The sequence below is a fragment of the Vicugna pacos genome, chromosome 3 (assembly GCF_048564905.1).
Source record: "Vicugna pacos chromosome 3, VicPac4, whole genome shotgun sequence".
In the NCBI taxonomy this organism is placed as follows: domain Eukaryota; kingdom Metazoa; phylum Chordata; class Mammalia; order Artiodactyla; family Camelidae; genus Vicugna; species Vicugna pacos.
In genome coordinates, this window is record NC_132989.1 from 53,618,107 (window position 1) to 53,639,504 (window position 21,398).

The following is a 21,398-nucleotide window of genomic DNA, read 5'->3' on the forward strand; positions in this document are numbered from 1 at the left end:
ATACCCACCCCCACAAATGCTTTTTCTTTTTATCGCAAACTTATAAAATACCAGATTTATCCTTATAGAAGCTGACTTGCTAACCTAGCCTTCTGACTTAAAGACCAATTCTATTTAGCAGTTAATCTCAATAATTGTTTGCGATTTGAATATTCCTTGTCCTTTGTTGTGGCAAAACCACTCTCTCAATATAGAGTGGCAAAGACTTGAAACTGATTTAATTATATTTTTTCCTCCAATTCTATTTATCAGTTAATCTCAATAATTGTTTGCGATTTGAATATTCCTTGTCCTTTGTTGTGGCAAAACCACTCTCTCAATATAGAGTGGCAAAGACTTGAAACTGATTTAATTATATTTTTTCCTCCTCAAAATCCTGTCTTACAATAGAGGTATTTTTGGTTTTATTTTGAAACGACTCGCATGAAGTACAGTGAAAAACATTTCGTTTTGAACATTAATCATTATTCATATTATCTCCTGAGTGCCTAGTAAAAAAAAAAGAATATAGAATTTCACTCTCATAATATGTATCTTAAACGGCTCCACTTTTTCTGCATATTTACCTGAAAATTGTATTATTTTATTACAGATTGGATGCAATTGCTCGAGATGCTGAATTAGTTGATAAGTCAGAGACAGACCTCAGACGACTAGGAGAATTGGTACATAATGGTTGCATTAAAGCTCTGAAGGACAATTCTTCAGGAACAGAACGAACAGGTAATATTAAAATGAAAGTGATTTAAAGACAGGTAAATGGAAGTTTTGAAATACACTCTTAATGAATTAGGTAGGTGTTGGTAACTTCAGTTATTACATCAATCTTAATTATATAAGTCAGTGTTAAAGATGCTTCATAAAACAAAGCCAGGCCATTTCTGGGTAGTAGGAAATGAGGACTAGAATTGCATTATTAAAGGCAGTAGAATCTATCTGCCTGGTATATTCTGGCTGGGAGGTAACATGAGGAATTATTGTTAGGTATATTTTTAGTATAGATGAGATAGTGTAAGTATACATATGTGACATTGGTTTTGGGACTAGTTATTTCGTTATACTCATTTTGCAATTCATCTACCTAAATAAAAATATTTAGATAAGACTCAGTAATCGGATATACTGAAAAAAAAATCATACTAAAACTTACTGAAAGACTTGACAGTATTAATAGATTGATATATGTTGTGTAATTAATAAAGTGCCCAAAATGGTTTTTGTGAATCCTCATCTGCTTATTTTATAAAAAAATCGCTAGTATCTACTGAATATACTGGAGTGAAATTTAAAGTTTGCCAGCAAGCCTCCCCTTAATATAAACAGGTAATACTTATAGGTAAATAAGTAATACTTACTAATATGAGTAATAGCTTATATATAATATGTTGCTTTGTATTTTGTAGAATTATGTACTTTATACTTTTTAATGCTCTTTTAAAAAAAATTTAAGGTGGTAGACTTGGAAAAGTAAAGGGTCCAACATTCCGAATATCAGGAGTACAGGTGAATGCCAAGCTAGTCATCTCCCATGAAGAAGAATTAATACCATTGCACAGATCCATTCCTTCAGATCCAGAGGAAAGAAAGCAGTGAGTTGTTTCCTTCTTCCATTATAAAAAAATTGTTGCTATTCAATAATTTGAATATGAATTTGTTAAAAATGTTTTATGCCATTTGCCAGTTTGAATCAAATCTTTTTAAAAATAAAGTATAACATTTTGAAGTTGCTATGACCTAAATGTTTTCAAAATTAATTTCTAATAAGGCAATTATAAACTTGACTATGGTTATTAACTTTAATACTAGGTATACTATCCCATGCCACACAAAGGCAGCTCATTTTGATATAGACTGGGGCAAAGAAGATGATTCCAATTTGTTAATTGGTATCTACGAGTACGGATATGGAAGCTGGGAAATGATTAAAATGGATCCTGACCTCAGTCTGACACACAAGGTACTTAAATATTTCTTCATTTTGTTGACCATTAATACTAAGTTGAATTTTTGCTTTTCAACTATATTAGAAATCAACTCAACTGTGAGTCAGGAAACCATAGCTTTGAGTAGCTGTGTGACCTTGGCTTCTCTGGAATCTGGTTTTCACAAAGGGATTGAATTTAAATGATCTCTTAAGATTTCACTTACCTCTGAAATTATATTTTTATTAAGGCATGGGTATATTTTTCTTCCTGTTATCAGGTTGAAAATGAACTTCTCATTCCATCATTAACTATACTATTCAAAACACAAAGCAGGATTCTGAAATCTTACATATATATATACACAAACACACACACATATATATACACCTACTTATATGTATATTTATTTCTTTTTTAGTGAAAAACAATGTTTAAGATTTTTGGTAATTTGATGCTACCACACTAGCTACAGTCATTTCTTTGCATAGAATGGAAACCACTGGAAGAACTGTTCTGTTCTTACCATTTAAGTTATGTTTTTATATTTTACTTCTTGGAAAAATGGGAACCTGTAGATATTTATCATTTGCTACTAAGAAGCAAAACAAATTAACTGATTTTCACTGGAAGTTTCATCACAGTGCATGCTTTGGGTCATCTTCTAGATGGATAATACTTATGTATTCTAGGAATTTGTATATACTTAATAGTTAAATATACTGTTGAGAAAGAAAGGAAATCTAAGTTAAATAGCACTGGATGCTAATATGCTATTATGTATTTGAAAGAAATTTCTAACTTCACACTTACAATGTCTCATTTTGAATGGAGGGATGTTTTTCTCATGTATTTAGAATTCATTCCCAGGGAAGTTAAATCTTTGTGGCATAGGTATAAAAAATGTATTTTGCATTCTAATTTGTTTATTCCTACAAGTTTTAAAAGTTGTAATTTGTGAATTATATGTATTTTTTGGTAAGCATTTTTTAGCCAATAATTATTACTTTTTGTGTCATTTATTAAAACAATATGAAAAATTGCTTTTCAGATTCTTCCAGATGATCCTGATAAAAAACCACAAGCGAAACAGTTACAGACACGTGCAGACTACCTCATCAAATTACTTAGTAAAGATCTTGCAAGAAAAGAAGCTCAGAGGCTTTCTGGTGCAGTAAGTTAAAATATGATGCTTAAAAGCAATTTACTTTAGGATCAGATTAATCTAGTTTACTGATCATCCTAGACACCTATGGTTAATGTGAGCTTAAAAGTGTGTTTCAAATTTAGTAGTTTTATTTGAATAGAGTATTTGTGTTATACCTAGTGAGTCATATCTTTCAGAAGTGGGATTTTTTTCCCCCCTATTATTTAGAGAGGGAATGGGAACAATTTTTTGGAGTAGAGTGCTTTTTAAGAGGTCACGTCTCCATTACTGTTTTATTTGGAGACATTGGGCAGCTAAAGGAACAACAGTAAAGATCACTGAGCTTACTTATGAGGAGGCTTCACAAAAGTAGGAAAAAGACACTGAAAGAGAGGTGATTAGTAACTAAAGCAATGTTTAAAAGTTTGTGTGACCACAGTGTCAGTAACTACCTATGTATGATTAAAAATAATTTCTAATGCTATCTCTGGTATCATACTTAGCTGAAGATAATTTAGGAGGGTGAACAAGCCTCCTGTTTCTCTCTACTCCTTTTTTTAAAGGAATAATTATAGTTTGTTAGCATTTATTCACATTAATATGTATTTGATTCATTAAGTTTTATCACTTTTGTTGATAAACCTACACCAAGCTTAGAAAGTGTATCACCAACAGACTAAGGATTAAGTAGGAATATATATTTTTAACTTTATAGGTTTAATATTGGAGTTGGTTAGAATAAAAATAATTATTTTTAGGGAGGTTCAAAGAGGAGAAAAGCACGAGCTAAGAAGAATAAAACAATGAAGTCTATAAAAGTGAAAGAGGAAATAAAGAGTGATTCTTCTCCCCTGCCCTCAGAAAAGTCCGATGAAGATGATGATAAGGTAAGAGTATATTTTAGAAAAGCAACCTGTTATATAGAAAGGGAACACGGCATGTTTTTTAGTATACTTTACATTTAAAATTTGAACTAAGGCTTGAAAATTTAAAGATACTGAACTTCTTTTTTATAGTTCATTACATAGTCTCATTTACAAATAAAGAATTCTAAGCATTCAATAGAATATTACATATCACTTAGATGGATAGAGCAAAGGTCCTTCCTTTTCAAACATTTGCCATTTGAATGAAATTCTGTCCCCTTTATTATAAATTTTGAATGGGACTGACTTACCTTAGTTTTTATAGACAGGCCCACATTGCATGTATCATTACTAACGGGATTCTGGATTATTTCTCTCGGAATCCACATACATGCAATCCACAGTCATGCAAAAAAAATTAGTCTTTGTCTAGATTTGGTTAGTAATACATTGGCCATACTTGCACTTTTCAGGATGAGATCACTTCTGTGAAACATCCAAATAAAAAAATTAAAACAGAAAGAGACAGTGAAGAAAAACCTGAGCCAGATGTTTGTATAAAGAAGGAACCAGAAGAAAAGAGGGAAGCAAAAGAAAAGGAAAATAAAAGAGAACTTAAAAGGGAGATAAAGGAAAAAGAGGATAAGAAAGATATAAAGGAAAAAGATTTTAAAGAAAAAAGAGAAAACAAAGTAAAAGAAGCTATACAGAAAGAAAAAGACATAAAGGAAGAAAAGGTATGCAAATCATAATATGAAACTTAGAAAGTAACCAATCAACATATTTACATTTTAGGAGAATAAACTGCCTATCAGCCCAATTAGCCTCAGTAACTGAGTTCTCTAAAAATACATATGGGTATCTAGTAGAGGAGAAAAACAGATTTGAATCCTTTTAAATGCCTTATGTAATGAGTAACATTACAGAGTAGCTTTATTTTTGGTTTCCCTAAGTAAAATTAGGGGAAAGATAAAAAAGATAAGAATATTGAATGTGAATAAAGAATTATAGACTAAAATGAGACAGTAATTATCTTCTGGAAGTGTTAATCATTTTGCCTTGTTGGATTTTTGTTTAATTTTGTTTTTCATCAGTTGAGTGAATCCAAGCCTGATAGCAAGGAACGATCTAAGAAATCTTCAGTGTCAGATGCTCCAGTTCATATCACTGCAAGTGGTGAACCAGTTCCCATATCTGAAGAATCTGAAGAGCTAGATCAGAAGACATTCAGCATTGTAAGTAGTAGAGTTTCTGGTTATTAGTAATAATTCTTAGAACATTCATTTATATTCATCTTTTAAAGCTTCTAATTTAGAAATGTATTTGAATTTGATACTGCTATATGTAGTTCAGATCGATAAAAGCAATTGAATCTAATTGTGAAAGATGTCTTAAAGTTAGAATCAACCTGAAGACCTTCTTCATAAATTAAAGAGAGTGAACTTTTTCCCTCCAACTTTAAAATTTTTAAGCTTTTCACAATTCTTAAACCTATTATAATAGTGCTTCTTATCTACAGTGAATAACTATCTTATCTTTTACAGATCAGTATTTTTAGAAAATACAGGAAAAATGAGAAGTGAAAATAAGACAAAAAGAATACAAAATATAAGCCCCAATGTTTAGTTATGATATTCAGTAGATGTAAAGTTACACTATCAAATTGATATGAAGATTTCTAAAATTTCTGTACATATGCTATTGTGGACTAGCACAGGTTAATAGGCCACACTTTGAATAACACCTTATTGATTTGTCTTGCTAAATAGCAGTATAATGTAACAGTCAAGAAACAGTAGTGTTGGAGATCAAACATGGGTTTCACAGATGTCATTTCATTCTAAGCTTCAGTTTCTTTTTCTATAAAATAGAATGAATAGTATTGTAAAGGTCTGTCATTAGAATCAAATGAAGTGCGCTTAAAGCAATGCACAGCCTCTGGTACCTAATAAATACTTTATAAATGTTAATTGTCACTGCTCCAATTCCCATCTTCAGGCCTTGACCTTAGCATAGAATTTAGTTGTTAATTCCCCTTTTTCCTCTCCTCACATTCAGTCAGACAATGAGCAGTCATATTGGCTCTAGTACATTGGTTGAAACCACATTCATCTCTTTCTGAGATTATTTCCGTAGCTCCATAGTTACTGTCACTGCTTCCACCCTTTGCATCTCACCCTGTACTCTTTTCATATTCAGTTTGTATTCTATACAGCAGGCAGAGTGATAATGACTGTTACAGGGATAATAAAGTCACCCCATATTACTTTTTCATTTAAAACCCTTAGATGGCTTTCCCTTTCATTCAGGATAAAAGATAACAAATAGCCTAAAAGAGACAGCATCTGGTTTAGTTCTATTCTACTAGAGTACAGACTGCATAAAAGCAGGGTCTCTGTTTCCTTTACTGCTTTATTTTCTGGGTCTAGAACAATGCCGAGAACATAGTATGCACTCCAACCTACATCATGTTGAATTAGCAGAATATAAACTACCAAAATTTAACAAGAAATAGGAAATGTAGAGAACAGATAGGAATAACACTAAAAATTAGAAAGGATATTAAAGATTTTTCCTTTTTTTTAAAAAAAAAATCAGGCCAGAATTCTAATTTTTTACTAGCGAATACATAATTCCAGTCATATTTAAATTATTCCTGGGAGGTAGAGTTGAAACCTGAATATGTACCCAGGGCTCTCCAACTTCATAGGTGGGACTGAGATTTGTTTACAGCCCCAGGCAGAGGGGGCCATTTTGCTCCATGGGTGCCTTTGTGTACCCGCGCCTCTAAGAAAAGCAAGGAGCAGAGTTCTAGCACACAGTGGGGATGAGGGCTGGTGCAGCTGGTTTTTGCAAGTCCATCTGCCATGCGTGGACATGGGACTGACCCAATGGTACAACCCACCGGCCTCTAGGACGTGCAAGCAGAGTTCACACATCAGGGTGAGTGCAGGAGTGGTGTTTGGTACTGGGGATGGTGCTGACCCAGTAGTGCACCACAAGCCAAGTGTGCGACCCAGAAGAAGGCAGAACTGCACTGGTAGCTCTGAGGGCAGAGAACCTGGGAGACACCAGAATAGTGCAGTGATATGCTGGGACAAGGGCAGAGTCAACAAAAGTACTTAAAGTGCTCCAACCCTGCCTACTATGCACCACAGCTCAGAAATGGGTCTGGAAGCCTCCATTCCAACAAAAGTGGAACAGACCCAGCCCCTGTCAGGGTTGTGATAACCACAGAACAAAAAGGAGGCCTCGCTCAACAACCAGGGCAGACTCTGGTCACCACAACGCTGGCCACACCCCCAAGCAAAGGGATAATGGCCAACACACACAGAAGACAGACATGGCAACCATCCGCACTAAAAACAGACCTCATGACAAAATTATTAGGGGTGCAGAGTCTACGTAGGAACGTGTCCTCTTTAAAAAAAAAAACAACCAAACCAAACCAAACATCCCTTCAAGACCACAGTAGATAACTGATACTCCATAATCTATAGTGCCAGAGAGGTATTAAGTAAAATGAAGCAGAGGAACTACTCCCAATTAAAAGAACAAGAGAAATCCTCTGAAAGAACTATCAATGAAATAGACTTCAGTAGGCTTCAAGATCATGACTTCAAAAAGGGGGTGATAAAAGTGCTGAAGGAAATAAGTGAGATTATGAATAGAGACAAAGAATACTGTAAAAAGGAAATTGAAACTATAAAAAGGAGCCAGTTAAAAACAGAAAACTCAGTGGCTGAGATATGAGCGGAGCTAAAGGCAGTCAAAAGCAGACTAGACAATGCAGAGGAGCAAATAAGTAACTTAGAAGACAGGGTAACGTAAGTCACCCAGTCAGAACAGCAGATAGAAGAAGCAAGTAAAAACCAAGGAAAGCAATATAAGGAACCTATGAGAAAATATAAAGCGTGCCAGCCTACTCATAATAGGGGTCCCAGACGGGGAAGAAAGAGAAAAGCAGACTGAAAAGGTATTTGAAGAAACCATGACTGAAAACTTTCCAAACCTAAAGGAAACAGATATCCAAGTACAGAGAGCACAGAGGGTCCCCAACAAGAAGAACCCAAACAGACTGACACCAAGACGTTGTAATTAAGATGGCCAAGGTTGAAGCTAAAGAAATTATTCTAAAGGCAGCAACAGAAAAATAGTTACAAGGAAACCCCCAAAAGGTTTTAAGCTGACTTCTCTACACAAGCACTGCAGGCCAGAAGGGAGAGGCAACATATATTCAAAGTTCTGAATGAGAAAAAGCTTCAACCTAGGATACTTTACCTAGCAAGGCTATCCTTTAGAATAGGATAGAGAAAGAATTTCCCAGACAAGCCAAAATGAAAAGAATGCAGCAATACTAAACCTATGCTAAAAGAAATATTGAGAGGCCTACTCTAACTAGAAAAGCAGTTGTAGAAACGAGAAAACCATAATTGGAAAGGCGGTAACGACAATGAGTTGTAACAGAATAAATATGAAGATGTAAAAGAAGGACATCAAAATCATTAAACATGGGAGAGAGGAGCAAGAAAATACAGATTTTTTTTTTTCATTCTTTTTAGGATGTGTTTCAGTTTGTATGACTATCAGTTTAAAGCCAAACAGATATAGTAATGGGTTAATATACTTGAAAAACAGTGTAACCACAAGTCAAAAGCATAAGGGGAAGAGTCACGAAAACCAAAAAGAAACCAAGATAATACAAAAGAAAATATCAAACCATAAAAAGAAAGGAACAATGAGGAAATACCAAATCAACTGGTAAACTAAATTCAAAATGGCAATAAACACATCAAAAAAAATAGAAATTAAAAATTATTATTCCTTACAAAAGTTGGAAAGCTTCCCAACTGATTTGGACAAATAGATCACAACAAAAAGTACTCAAATTCACACATATATAACATAGACACTTAATTGATAAGAAAGGCCGTTCACAGCCGTGATGTGAGGATTTCTTTTTTTAAATAAATGGTGGTGGTGAATCAATTAAATATATGGCCTGTAGCTGATTCATCCTTACATTCCTGGAATTAACCCAACTTGCTGCTCATGAAAGTAAGTATAAATTTTAAACTTGTTTTTGCATTTATATATAATAAAATTTATTTGTACTTTGCTTTATTTAGTAGTATTTTTCTTTTGGTATAAGGGTATAGTTTTTATTACACAAATTGAACTTCAGTTGAATCATAAAATTTTTTTAGTATGTCCTTTTATTAGCACACCAGCAACCTGTAGATTAGGGAAAAGGTTGGTTTCTATCACCACCCTTCTCCCTGAGTACCCAAAATATGATAGTAGGAAAATTCATCATTAGCTACTTCATTTTGTCCCAAAGATTAAGAAGAATAGAGTTTATACTTGTAAGTTTATTGATTTTAATAGCCTTGTGAATATATTTTATTGTATAAAGATCTCTTTTTTAATACTCTTCTGTATTATAGTCAATATAGGATATTAACTAGTACTCTGAAGTATTCTGTTATCTTTTAAAATTCTTTAAGACTGCTTAGAATGTTATACACCAGTGTAAAAAGTAACCATTTTTACAGAAGGTAGGTAAAATCCAAGGCTCTTACTTCCAAAGACTGATTTTAAATAATACTGGAAAGCATTGCTTTTTGAATAAAATCTCAAGGGAAAACCCCATACATTTAAGAGCTGTGAGATGAAATTTAGTGCTCATTTCAGCATTACTTACTCACGTATCATTGAAAGGAGTAGATCTTTGTTGCATTCATGTTTCTATTTTCCTATTTTAAAGTGTAAAGAAAGAATGAGGCCTGTCAAAGCAGCTTTGAAGCAACTTGATAGGCCTGAGAAAGGCCTTTCAGAAAGAGAACAACTGGAACATACTAGACAATGCTTAATAAAAATTGGAGACCACATCACGGAATGTCTGAAAGAGTATACAAATCCCGAACAAATCAAGCAGTGGAGAAAGTAAGTGATGTATTTTTCAGGAGGCGTTAAATTTGTGATTTTGTAACCATCTATTTGTCTCTTCTATTTCAATTTCTTTTTCTCCTTCTAAAGTTTAGGGAAGAAAATGTTTAAAGAGGTAACCTGAAGATGATTGTTTTTACTTTTTTCCTTTAACTTTATAAAGCTTTTTATTCAAGAATGATTACTTACTTAGACATCATGGTAAGCCATAGAAGGTATCTCTGCCTTTAAATAGTGAAAGCTGTTTCATTAAAATTCAGGTTGCATCTTATTTTTGAAAATCTCTGCAGTTCACCAAATTATTCTCAGTAATATCTTCAAAGTCTGGTGTACCAAATTTATTGTTACATAAATAGCAATTCATTTTCTAAGTATGACTATAAAGTCTTGTAAAAATTTATACCCTCAAGCAGTGTAAAATGCAGACTTTAATTTCCCCTTTCATTTTAGAAGCAGCATCAACACAGTTGATCTTAAAATTACAAACCTGAACTGCTATAATATTATACTAGCCATTTATGGATTACCAAATCCAGGTCATTGTTAAGCCAAACTATTAGGTTAGGAAGAAAAATGAGCACAAACCAGCCACTGATATCAGTTTATTAGCCTGCTGTTTTCTTCACTATGTACAGTGCAGCTACTTATCAAAACAAAAACTTTAGTGATACATTTCTGGAAAAGTCATGATTACACTAAAGTTAAAAAAAACTCTATCCTTGTCCCCTTCCTTAAATTCAGTCAGGATCCATTTTAGAAAGAGGAGGTAGGAACTTGATCATGATCACTAGGCTTTTGAAAGCAAGTAAACTGAGCTGTCATGTCTTAAGAAACCAAATCCATGCATGGACGATAAGAGCATGAAGTCACACGCCTGGAATAACATGGAATGATCACTGGAGTTGGCAATCACAGGACACGCTAAGTCCCCATCTTGGATAGTTTTTGGCTTTGTGACCTTGAACAGTTACCAGTATGAGCCCCCTCAGTATTGTCATCTGTAAACTGATAGCATCTGTACTTGAAGCCCTTTATAAATTGTAAAGCACTACATAGTTTCCAGTTATTGAATGACGGTGATAAGAGATACCATGAGGAACAAGGCAATAATTCTAAAGAACTGTATTCATAGTGTCTAGTTTAATCTTTTATTTATGGTTGAAATATATATACTGAAGCTTTAATGGTTTCCTTAAATACCACGAAAAAGAGTAATTCTTTCTCAAAGCTCTTTCAACTCACACAATGATCCCCAAAGAACAGAACCACAGAACGGGAATACAGTAAAGTTCAATTATATATGTGTTGTGTGTGTGTATATATACATGGATTAAATGAGAATATAGCTAAATTCTCTATATTCAAGATCCAAAGTTAAGTTCTTTCTTTCAATGGATCCCAGACATATTCTTATTGTTTGTGATAAAATTAGGAAAATAACAGAAGTGCTGTGAGTTATTCTTAAAGCTAAATTTAGTTAATTTAAAGGATTATGAAAATTTTCTTTTTAGTGTAAAGGAGCTTATTTTCTCTCTGGAAATAATTATTTGATGCGTACCAGTTTTTAAAACCTTATATGTAATTAGAGTTTAGAATTTTGAGGTTGTGAAGAAGGCAGAATATTTTAGTTGCTTTCTAGATAGAAATAAGCAGCATCTTATTGAAATTACAGAGTGGCTAATATAAATAGATGTTATTTCAGATTTAGTTTGCTATTAGGAATAGGAGGATTAAAATAACCTCTAAAAGAAAAGAGACCAAAGAGCCAGGAGCCTTTTTTGTGTTCATCTTTAACTCCCAAGGTTTGATCCTTCTCTTGACCCAGTTAGACAAATTACCTTTAGTGCTCATCTGCCTTGACTTATATTTCTTGGTTTTTATTTCTGCTGTCACTGCCTTTAGTTATACTAGATTGCCTTAAAGGAGAGGAGAAATTAGACCCCAATTAAGAAATATTTCAAAGCAAATTAGTTTTTACTCTGGTCTGAGTGCTATCTTGGAGATAGATTGGGTGGAAAATGTAGAAGCAAGGAGGAGTCCCTTGTATTAAGACTTATCACTGAACTGCTGACCACCTTGCCCCACCCCACCCCACAGAACAGTTATAGTCACTGACTCTACAAAATGAAAGAAGATAGAGACCTTACTTATAAAGATAAGGACTTGACCCATAATTATTACAGCAGTTGACATTAAGCAAGTTTTACTATGTTCCTGTTCTATACCTTTATACCTGATAGTTTGCACCCCTTAGTCCCTTTCACCTGTTTTGCCCACACACCTACCCCTACCCCCACCTTTCTGGCAACCACTAGTTTGTTCTTTGTCTCTGTGAGTCTGTTTCTGTTTTGTTATATCTTTTTTTGTTTTTCAGATTCCACATATAAGTGAAATATACAGTATTTGTCTGACTTATTTCACTTAGCATAATACTCTCCAGGTCCATCCTTGTTGTCACAAATGGCAATGTTTCATTTTTTATGGCTGAGTAATATTCCATTTTATGTGTGTACATGTATACACACACTCAGATAAATCACATTTTTATCCATTTATCTGTCTGGGCACTTAAATTACTTCTGTACCTTGGCTATTGTAAATAATGCTACAAAGAGCACTTAGGTGCACATATCTTTTTGAATTAGTATTTTCTTTTTCTTCAAATAAATACTGAGAAATAGAATTGCTGGATTGCATGGAGTTAATGTTTTTAATTTTTGAAGGACCTCCGTACTGATTTCCATAGTGGCCATACCAGTTTATATTTGTAGCAGCAGTGCACAAGGGCTCCTTCTTCTCCACATCCTGGTCAACACTTGTTTTCTCTTATTTTTTTGACAGTAGCCATTCTGACTGATATGAGGGAATATATGTCATTTTGGTTTTGATTTGCATTTCCAGTGATTACTGATGAACATCTGTTAATGTGCCTGTTGGCCATCTGTATGTCTTCTTCAGAAAATACCTCTTCAGGTCCTCTGCCCATTTTTTAAATCTATTGTCTTTTTGATATTTTAATTTCAAAATAAGCTGTTTTAATTTAATGTCAATCATTGGATATTAACAAGATTTGCTAATTAAATTAGATGTCAATTACAAAGATTTTAATATTTTTTAGTATTGAAGTTGATTAATTTTTTCAATTGCTCGCTGATAAACTTCCTCTAGAATTTGCTTAAAGAATTGTCTTTGATGACTTGGTTAGCTATTTCTTCATTCTTTTATTTCATTGATAATTGAATACAGGGGAAAGTACAGTCTAAAGAATATTTCAAAAGAAAAACCAAACAGTATTGACTGTAGTTAATGATATGCATGCTGAGGTATTTAGAGGAAGATACAGTAATACCTGTAATTTTTCTTTGAAATGCATCAAAGAAAAATGAGAGGACTGACAGAGGGATGGATGTATGAAATGATACGTGAATAGAGCAAGCACAATAAAATGTTACTAAGAGATCTAGGTAGTAGGTATATGGGTGATCATTGTAAAATTCTTTCATCTTTGATGTATGAAAATTTTCATGTTAAAGTTTTTAAGTAATCTGTGCGTATTAGGAAAATTTATTGGTTTAAAATATTTGTCTTGCTAACTTGATATGCTTTGATCATACGCTACAACTTATTTAAATAGCCCAATTTTACAGACTATGAAGTATCACTGTAGAAGCAAATTCTGAAGATATTGTGCATAAATCTATGCACATTAAACATAAGGATTTGGGTGACTGCTCTTTAGACTGCAATACTTTTTTTATGTACAAAGAACTTTATTACACTTATACAATAGGAAAAATTAGAAACTTCACATGAGACTGCAATACATTTTTATAGCCTAGTTTTTGTAAAATTATAGACCAAAATATTGCTGTAGAATAGGTATCATCATATCATGCATTTAAGCAAACATCCTTCACAAACTAAATTGATAATACTAATGATAATGTATAATTAATGAAACAAAACAGAAACACATGAGAAAGCCACAACCGACTTGACAACACTGATAAAAATTCTTTTAGAAAGTCAACGAGTTATCCATCTTTGTATGCACATGTATGTGCTGGGATAATTTTGTAGTTAATGTATGACTCACAGACTTAGGATTTCCAAAATTTACTAACACTTGGCAACTTTTTAGTACTTTACTAGGAAGCAGCTCTTTACACATATCAGTGTCCACAATCAAAAGGTTAAGAATTACTGATCTTAGTGGAAAGAGAATTTGGAGCTCTGTCTTTTAGCCTTACCTAGTTGTATGAGTTTAGACAAGCCACTTTAGCCTTATTACCTCATTTGTTTGTTTATTTTAAAAATTGTCCACTGTATTGACTGTGCCTACCTAAAAGATAAGTTATTTGTGGAATTAATAGAAAAGAGCTTCAGAAATATAAAACCTGTATAAAATATCTGTTATCAATAGTATCTCATTCAAGGCTTTATAACTTAATGTATGTTTTGTAGTCACAGGCAATAGACTCTTGATATTTGAGAGGAATAGTCTCAGCTGTTAAGAAATCCCCAGATTAAGTGCTTCTATATAGTATTATTTCTCCCATAAAAAAAAAAGAAAATTATTTCCTAGCTAAGAATTTTTGCTTTCTCTTCTATTAATATCACAGAAAGATAGCTTTCTTCTGGGAAGTCATTCACACACAGGTTTTTTGTTTGTTTTTTAATTACTTAAAATCTATTGCTTGGCTCAGTAAAAATGCTGATATTGGGTAGTCCACTAAACCCCCATCATTGGCTGATTAGTAATTTCTGCACCATCTTGTTTATATAGACAAAATTCAAAATCTTTAACACACCTGTTGGAAGGCTAGTGGTTCAAGAAAATGTAAATACATGAAGTTATTACTATTTTAGTGATGGCAGATCAACTTCAACTCAGGTGTCACGATTATTAGTGGCTGCTACAAGGTTGTATTGAGAAGGATTCAGAGGCTATATCTGAATTTATCATGAAGGAGTTCTATGATCAATAACTAATCCAAGCCTTGGGATGGGAAGTGGGACCTAAAGATACAGTGTCCTTGGTTGATAGTGTCTGATCCTGTTACTCCCATGACTATTAACATTACAATTATAAAATGAGAATTGCTTTCAATTCATTATTTGGGACCTTTCTTTCACAAGCATAATCCATGTTATCTGATGGTATCTTTACTCAAACTACTAACATAGTGTAATCCTTTTATACCTAATCTTCATCACAATGAGTCCCTAATTGGTAAGTTTACTTTTCTTTGGTTTCAAACTAGGATTGATAACTACTTTCCACTCCAAAGATTATAAAATGAAGGAGGTCAGAAAAGAAGTAAAAGTTAATAATGTTTAAGTTTATTTGGAAACTTACCCATACATGAAGTTTTTTTAAATGCTAGAAATAATCTCCTTAGACTTTGTTCTTTAGAGGGCTAAGATGTATAGTATGTATGTTCCTGTCTAAAGGATAGGGGGTTATTTTCCACCAGACTAATTTGTCTTTTTTTCTTCTAGAAACCTGTGGATTTTTGTATCTAAGTTTACTGAGTTTGATGCAAGAAAATTACATAAATTATATAAGCATGCTATTAAAAAACGGCAGGAATCTCAGGTAAATTAATGCATCATTGAGCCATTCTTCCCTACAGAAGAATTCTGTTAATAAATGTAGAAGGAATGAAGGAAACAGGAAGTCACCTTTAGAGTACTGCATTTGTAGTTGAGTACCACATACCAAAGATTATTGCGGGTAAGGTCCTTTGAAGCAAGCTAAAATAAGTGGGCAAGAAACAAGACATCGGCATAGTCTAAAAGTCTCTCCTCCAAAATGTTCATTGATTACAAAGAGAAAAATAATAACTCTGCCTGACACCACCTTAAATGAACAATCAAGGTTAACATCACCAGTAATAAGACATACTAACATCATGAACCCCCTGAAACTATGTGCTGCAAAAGGTACAACAACACTTCTGTGGAATTCTTGGCAAAAATGCATAACCTCAATCAAATCATAAGAAAATATCAGGCAAACCCGAGCTGAGAGAGATTCTATAAAATAACTGTCAAAAGTGTCAAGGTCATGGAAAACAAGAAAAACCTAAGGAGCTGTCCCAGATTGGAGGAAACTAAGAAAAACTTGAAAACTAAGTGTAATCTGGAGTTCCAGATTGGATTCTGGAGCAGAGAAAAGGACCTTAGTGAGGAAATGTGAGATCTGAATTGAAGTCTGAAGTTAATAGTGTTCATTACTTAGTTTTTTGATCATTATACTATGGTTACATAAGATACTGACGTTAGAAGCTGGTAAAAAGCATATGGGAACTCTTGGTACTATTTTTGCAGCCTTTCTGTAAGTCTAAAATTATTTCAGAGTCAAATTTTTTAAAAAGTCATGGGTCAAATAGTTTATTTTAAAAAAAAGATACCTACAGAAGTTACATTTATACATTCTAATATCTTAAGTGAGAACTTCTTTTAGCATCAAGATTTTCTTTTTCCTGTTTTATGAGTGTTTGAAGCCACTTAAAAGATTCTTCAATATGTGCATTTATTTTAGCAAAATAATGACCAGAACAGCAACTTGAATACTCAGATGATTCGAAATCCAGGTAAGTGAGTCTTACTAATTCTTTTGGATAGTAAATTTAAAAATTGGTTTTTGGTGGGCAGTGGCAGGGTTGGGTGGAGTGGTTTGTTTTAGATGATACACACCCATGTTCTTATATCAAATCTAGCATCTTAAACAGTAATCCTTTTTAGCTTATTATTAGCTTTGACCAGTTACTAGAAATTATAGAATAATTGTTGAATCTTTTTTTAAAAAAATACTATTTGGAATGATGCATTCTTTCTATGCAAGATTCACAAAAATGTAGACTGTGAAGGAAATGGGTCCTGTATTTTTCAGTTGTGATTTTTTCACATTTCAGATTTAAACTACCTATTTGTAAGCCTTAGTATGTCTTTTATAGACCATTTCTACATGCTTTAACTGCCTGTATTTGGGAACTAGTTTTGTTGGAGTTGAAACAGGAGTTCTTAAAATCTAGCAGTGACGTTACTTTTGTTTACCTTTTTTTTTTTTTAAGTCATTAACAAAAGTTGGACACTTTTATCTAACAGATGTGGAAAGATTAAAAGAGAACACAAATCATGATGATAGCAGCAGGGACAGTTATTCATCTGATAGACACTTATCTCAGTATCATGATCATCATAAAGACCGACATCAGGGAGACTCTTATAAAAAGACTGACTCTAGGAAAAGACCCTATTCTTCTTTTAGTAATGGTAAAGATCATCGTGATTGGGATCACTACAAGCAAGACAGCAGGTAAACTTGACAGTTTTGAAATTTTGCTTATTCATGTCTTTTTAAATTTTATTTGCTGTATTTGACTATCAGCCAATTCAATCTTCAAGTAATCACAAGTCTTACGTAAAATAAAGGTATTTGTTTATAAATAAGAAAAACTGATATATGGTCATTAAGTTATTGAATTTCTCTATAAAATTTTTTTAGTTATAAATTTAAGATCAATGTGTGCAATAAAAGATGAAATTTAGTATAGGGAGTTTTGTAATTATAAGTCCTGGGATTCATTATTGTTAATTTTAGAGAATATTATTTCATACTTTTCAAAATTTCATTGAGTAAAGTAAAAGCTTGATGGACTGAAGTATGGTGGTGGGAAATTCAGTGTTCCATTAAAAAAAAAACTCATTGGAGAATAATTAATTTATGTGAAGCACCTCACTAAGGTTTAAACTTAATCAGAACAATCTGAGATAGTTCTGAAATCAGGAAGTTTCCTCCGTTTATTATTGGCTTGTTTTTTCTTTTTCTAAAAATGACTGGAATAGAATAGAATATATTTTACTCCTTTATTGTAAGGGAGTATTTTTATTAATTATCATTACTATGAACCAAATAAAATGCTGAGAAGAGTAAAAGTAAAGATCAGAAAATAAATTAATTTTCTTTGTATTTTAGTTCTGCTCACTATAGTAATTTCTTTTCTCTGAGAAGCACTGCCACACTGTAAACATATCAGTTGCAGAATGCCTGTTAAAATTAGAAAAGGGCACACAATGAAAAGGAAAAACCATATTTATAGGTGTAAATATTTGTAATTTCACAGACTTAAATAATATGATTTATATTGTTTATAAGGGCCTTTTATGAACCAAAAAGCATTAAATTATGTTTGGTGAATTTTATTTGAAAAAGCAAACATTTTAGAGATTACTTTTAATTAAATGCTATAGTTATTTTTTAGCAAACTACCACATTTATGTAGAAATTGCACCGTAGTGTTTTTTTATTTTATCTTTTTTATGTTTTTTGGTGGGGATAATTAGGTTTATTTATTTAGTTTTTAATGGAGGTACTGAGGATTGAACCCAGGACCTCATGCATGCTAGGCATGAACTCTATCACTGCGCTGTTCCCTCCCTCGCATGATTTATGTATCAAGTCTTACTATGTACCTAGTCACATTAAGGAAGCTCCTAATAGGCATTATCAACCAGTGAAAATTCTCTTACACAATTTATTTCATAGACTGTGTTTTAGAGGTTTTTATTTTTTCCTGCTTACAGGCTCATAAAAGGCTGATTTCAAGGGTATTCTAGATTGATGTAGTTTTATTAATGCCAGTTTCCAGATAAAGATGCATTAATACAAATGCATAAAATAAAAAGTAGCAATCAGTCTAAAATGGGCTTGCAAAATTAGATATATGAAATGCTGTGTATTGTTCACTTAAGTTTTATGAATGGAATAGTTTTTCCAAAGGCATGTAGAGATATTTTTCCAGTGCTTTTTAACGCCACTTACGAAGTTTTGTGATGAAGCACTGACTTGTGTACAGTTGAAAGTATGCTTTAGAGTATTTTTGTGTTTTATTTTTAATACGATTTTGTTTGGAAACATTTAATTTGCATTATTAACTAAAACTCCTCATTTCTCTTTTATTAGATATTACAGTGATAGAGAGAAACACAGAAAACTGGATGATCACAGGAGTAGAGACCACAGGTCAAATTTGGAAGGAAGTTTAAAAGACAGATCTCATTCTGATCATCGTTCTCACTCAGACCATCGGTTACATTCAGACCATCGTTCAAGTTCTGAATATACACACCATAAATCTTCCAGGGATTACAGGTATCACTCAGATTGGCAAATGGACCACAGAGCTTCCAGTAGCGGCCCTAGATCACCACTAGATCAGAGGTCTCCTTACGGCTCCAGATCTCCATTTGAACACTCAATTGAACACAAAAGTACACCTGAGCATACCTGGAGTAGTCGGAAAACATAACAAAAACTGGTAACTGTCTTTCTGGACTTTTCTTTTAGCCATATATCATAAACCAACACAGTAATTGCCTTACATGACTTGAAAGATATAAACAGATCTTCTATCAGTAGCAGTATTGTTACTTCTTTCCAGGATGCAAGGTCTATTATCCCAACAGAAGAGAAAATATTTTTATATTTAAGGATTATGCTGCACTGTACTACAAGTATTGTAGTACTTTTTTTTTTCTTTTTTAAAGAAATGGAAAATGTTTACTATAACAGGGACCTCAACACTGCCCTTCCATATAGGCTGGATAAAACTGTTTTTAAGTCAGTGATTTTAGACTGACATCCATTTAAATTATGTTTGTATATGAACTTTACTCTGACCTGTGATCATGTTTCAGGAAGGAATGAAAGAGAGTTCTTTTCTTAATGAAGAAAAAACACTCAAGGACTTTGTTCACTTTCCAAAGCTACTTGTTTACATTGTACACTGCGACCACCTTGCCGCTTTTCATCACAAGCTTGAATATTTAAATTCTGTACTTATATCTGTAAAATAGCCAGGAATTTCCTGTTCGTGATCTATTATTATGCCTTTTTACACACACACAAACTATGGCTGTAAATTATTGTAAATGGATTAAATGAGCTTTCCTTACTTCCTTCCCCTTCTCAGGCTTTTTTTGACTGTTCCTTTCCCTACCAACTCAGGCCTTCTTATCATTAAAAGAAGAAAATATATATATATATATATATATATATATATATATATATATATATATATATATATATATATATATATATATATATATATATCTCAGTGTAATAACACTTTTTAATGATTTGTCTTGATGGAATCATTGTTTAGAATGTAAAAAATGGGGAAAGGGGCCACTTAATTCCATTAGTCTGTTTTATATTGACTGTTTTATTAGATATATGTTATTTCTTTCCTTTTTTTCATTTTTTTAGTCAATATTGTGTTTGTAGTAACAAAATGGTGAGATAATATGTAAAATCTAAACTGCATGCTCTGGAAACTTTTTTTCAGAAGCATTGGTTTAAAAGCGTAGGTGTATGAACACTTTCAGAATCCAAACGGCCAAAAGTTATTGTAAATCCATTTGTTTTCCTTTTCATGTGGGCAATAATGTTAAATGTGCTATGCAGCCAGGTAACATTTTAGATAAACTTGATTGACTTTTAATATAAACTGTTACAATGCACACTGATTGTATATAAAAACCTTATATATGACAAATTAAATTTAAGAAAAAGGATATGTGGGCTCCTGTAATTTTCTGCTGCATTCTTATTCCCTCAAGCACTTATTTTTTTTTTTTAAGTAGTAACATTTAGCTGCCAGAAAATGCTATTTTGGTAAGCAGTTGAATGTGTAGCACTACAAATCTATTTTGAAGACTAACTATATGAATCTATGAAGTAAAATTTAGATACAGAAATCTTTGTTGGACTCTTTTTGATTTCCTGCAGATATTATTTTAGAATGCCTTATATTTATTTACAGATTTTATTTTGTTATATTCAGTGGGATTTTTGAATCATGTGGCATACATTCTTGGATGTGTGTTGTGATGTAACAAACCTGAATTCTAACTTTGACAAAAATAAGTATACTGAAATATCCTATAATATTCTTAAATATGTCTGCTGACTAGCTGTGGGAGTGATGCACAGAAATGTGTCCATAGATGTATTTTTTTTAATATTTTCCCTTTATCCAGTTAGGTCTAAAATTTATACTAAGTGTACAGAATAAAGCTGCTTCACCCCTCCCTACCACCCCTTCCTTTTTTAAAGCAGTGATTCCTCTTTTAGATAGTTACCCTGAAAAACGATAATCTGCCTTTTCCTGGTATATCAGTATTTGAGGAATATCTCAACTTTTAAACATCTAAATATAGAAGTGATTTAACAATTCAGGGCTGGTATACATTTTTTAAGCTTTTTTACCTTTTTCTAATTTGATTATTTTATTCTACAAGATATCATTTAATAAAAATTATAATGCTTAATAAAGTCATAATACTAACAGATCAGGGTTGGCACTTTTAATTCATCACTTTGTAGCTGGGACATTTGCATTATATCTTATTGTGAACATTTCATAGAACAATATTACATTTTTGAGACAATGGAATGGGCTCCAACTTTCTTAACAATGCTACATTTAGCTGAATATTTCAGTC

The 21,398-nt window shown here is 32.7% G+C and overlaps 1 protein-coding gene and 1 long non-coding RNA gene across 6 annotated transcripts in view; one reads left to right on the plus strand and one right to left on the minus strand.

Moving 5' to 3' along the window:
• CHD1 (chromodomain helicase DNA binding protein 1) overlaps positions 1–20,688 on the plus strand; it is a 71,768-nt gene extending 51,080 nt beyond the window's left edge. For 2 of the 3 annotated variants that reach the window (XM_072958349.1, XM_015246723.3), the window contains exons 26-37: positions 593–723; positions 1,451–1,589; positions 1,807–1,957; positions 2,974–3,096; positions 3,828–3,956; positions 4,409–4,672; positions 5,030–5,170; positions 9,703–9,881; positions 15,387–15,483; positions 16,432–16,483; positions 16,998–17,208; positions 18,856–20,688. In XM_072958349.1, the coding sequence (XP_072814450.1) occupies positions 593–723; positions 1,451–1,589; positions 1,807–1,957; positions 2,974–3,096; positions 3,828–3,956; positions 4,409–4,672; positions 5,030–5,170; positions 9,703–9,881; positions 15,387–15,483; positions 16,432–16,483; positions 16,998–17,208; positions 18,856–19,201 (1,963 nt within the window). In that variant the 3' untranslated portion in view covers positions 19,202–20,688. The remainder of the gene's footprint in view (positions 1–592; positions 724–1,450; positions 1,590–1,806; positions 1,958–2,973; positions 3,097–3,827; positions 3,957–4,408; positions 4,673–5,029; positions 5,171–9,702; positions 9,882–15,386; positions 15,484–16,431; positions 16,484–16,997; positions 17,209–18,855) is intronic. The other variant, XM_072958350.1, reaches the window with a different exon arrangement.
• LOC140695614 (uncharacterized) overlaps positions 1–21,398 on the minus strand; it is a 73,421-nt gene that overhangs the window by 28,564 nt on the left and 23,459 nt on the right. The gene's annotated exons all lie outside the window — the stretch shown is intronic.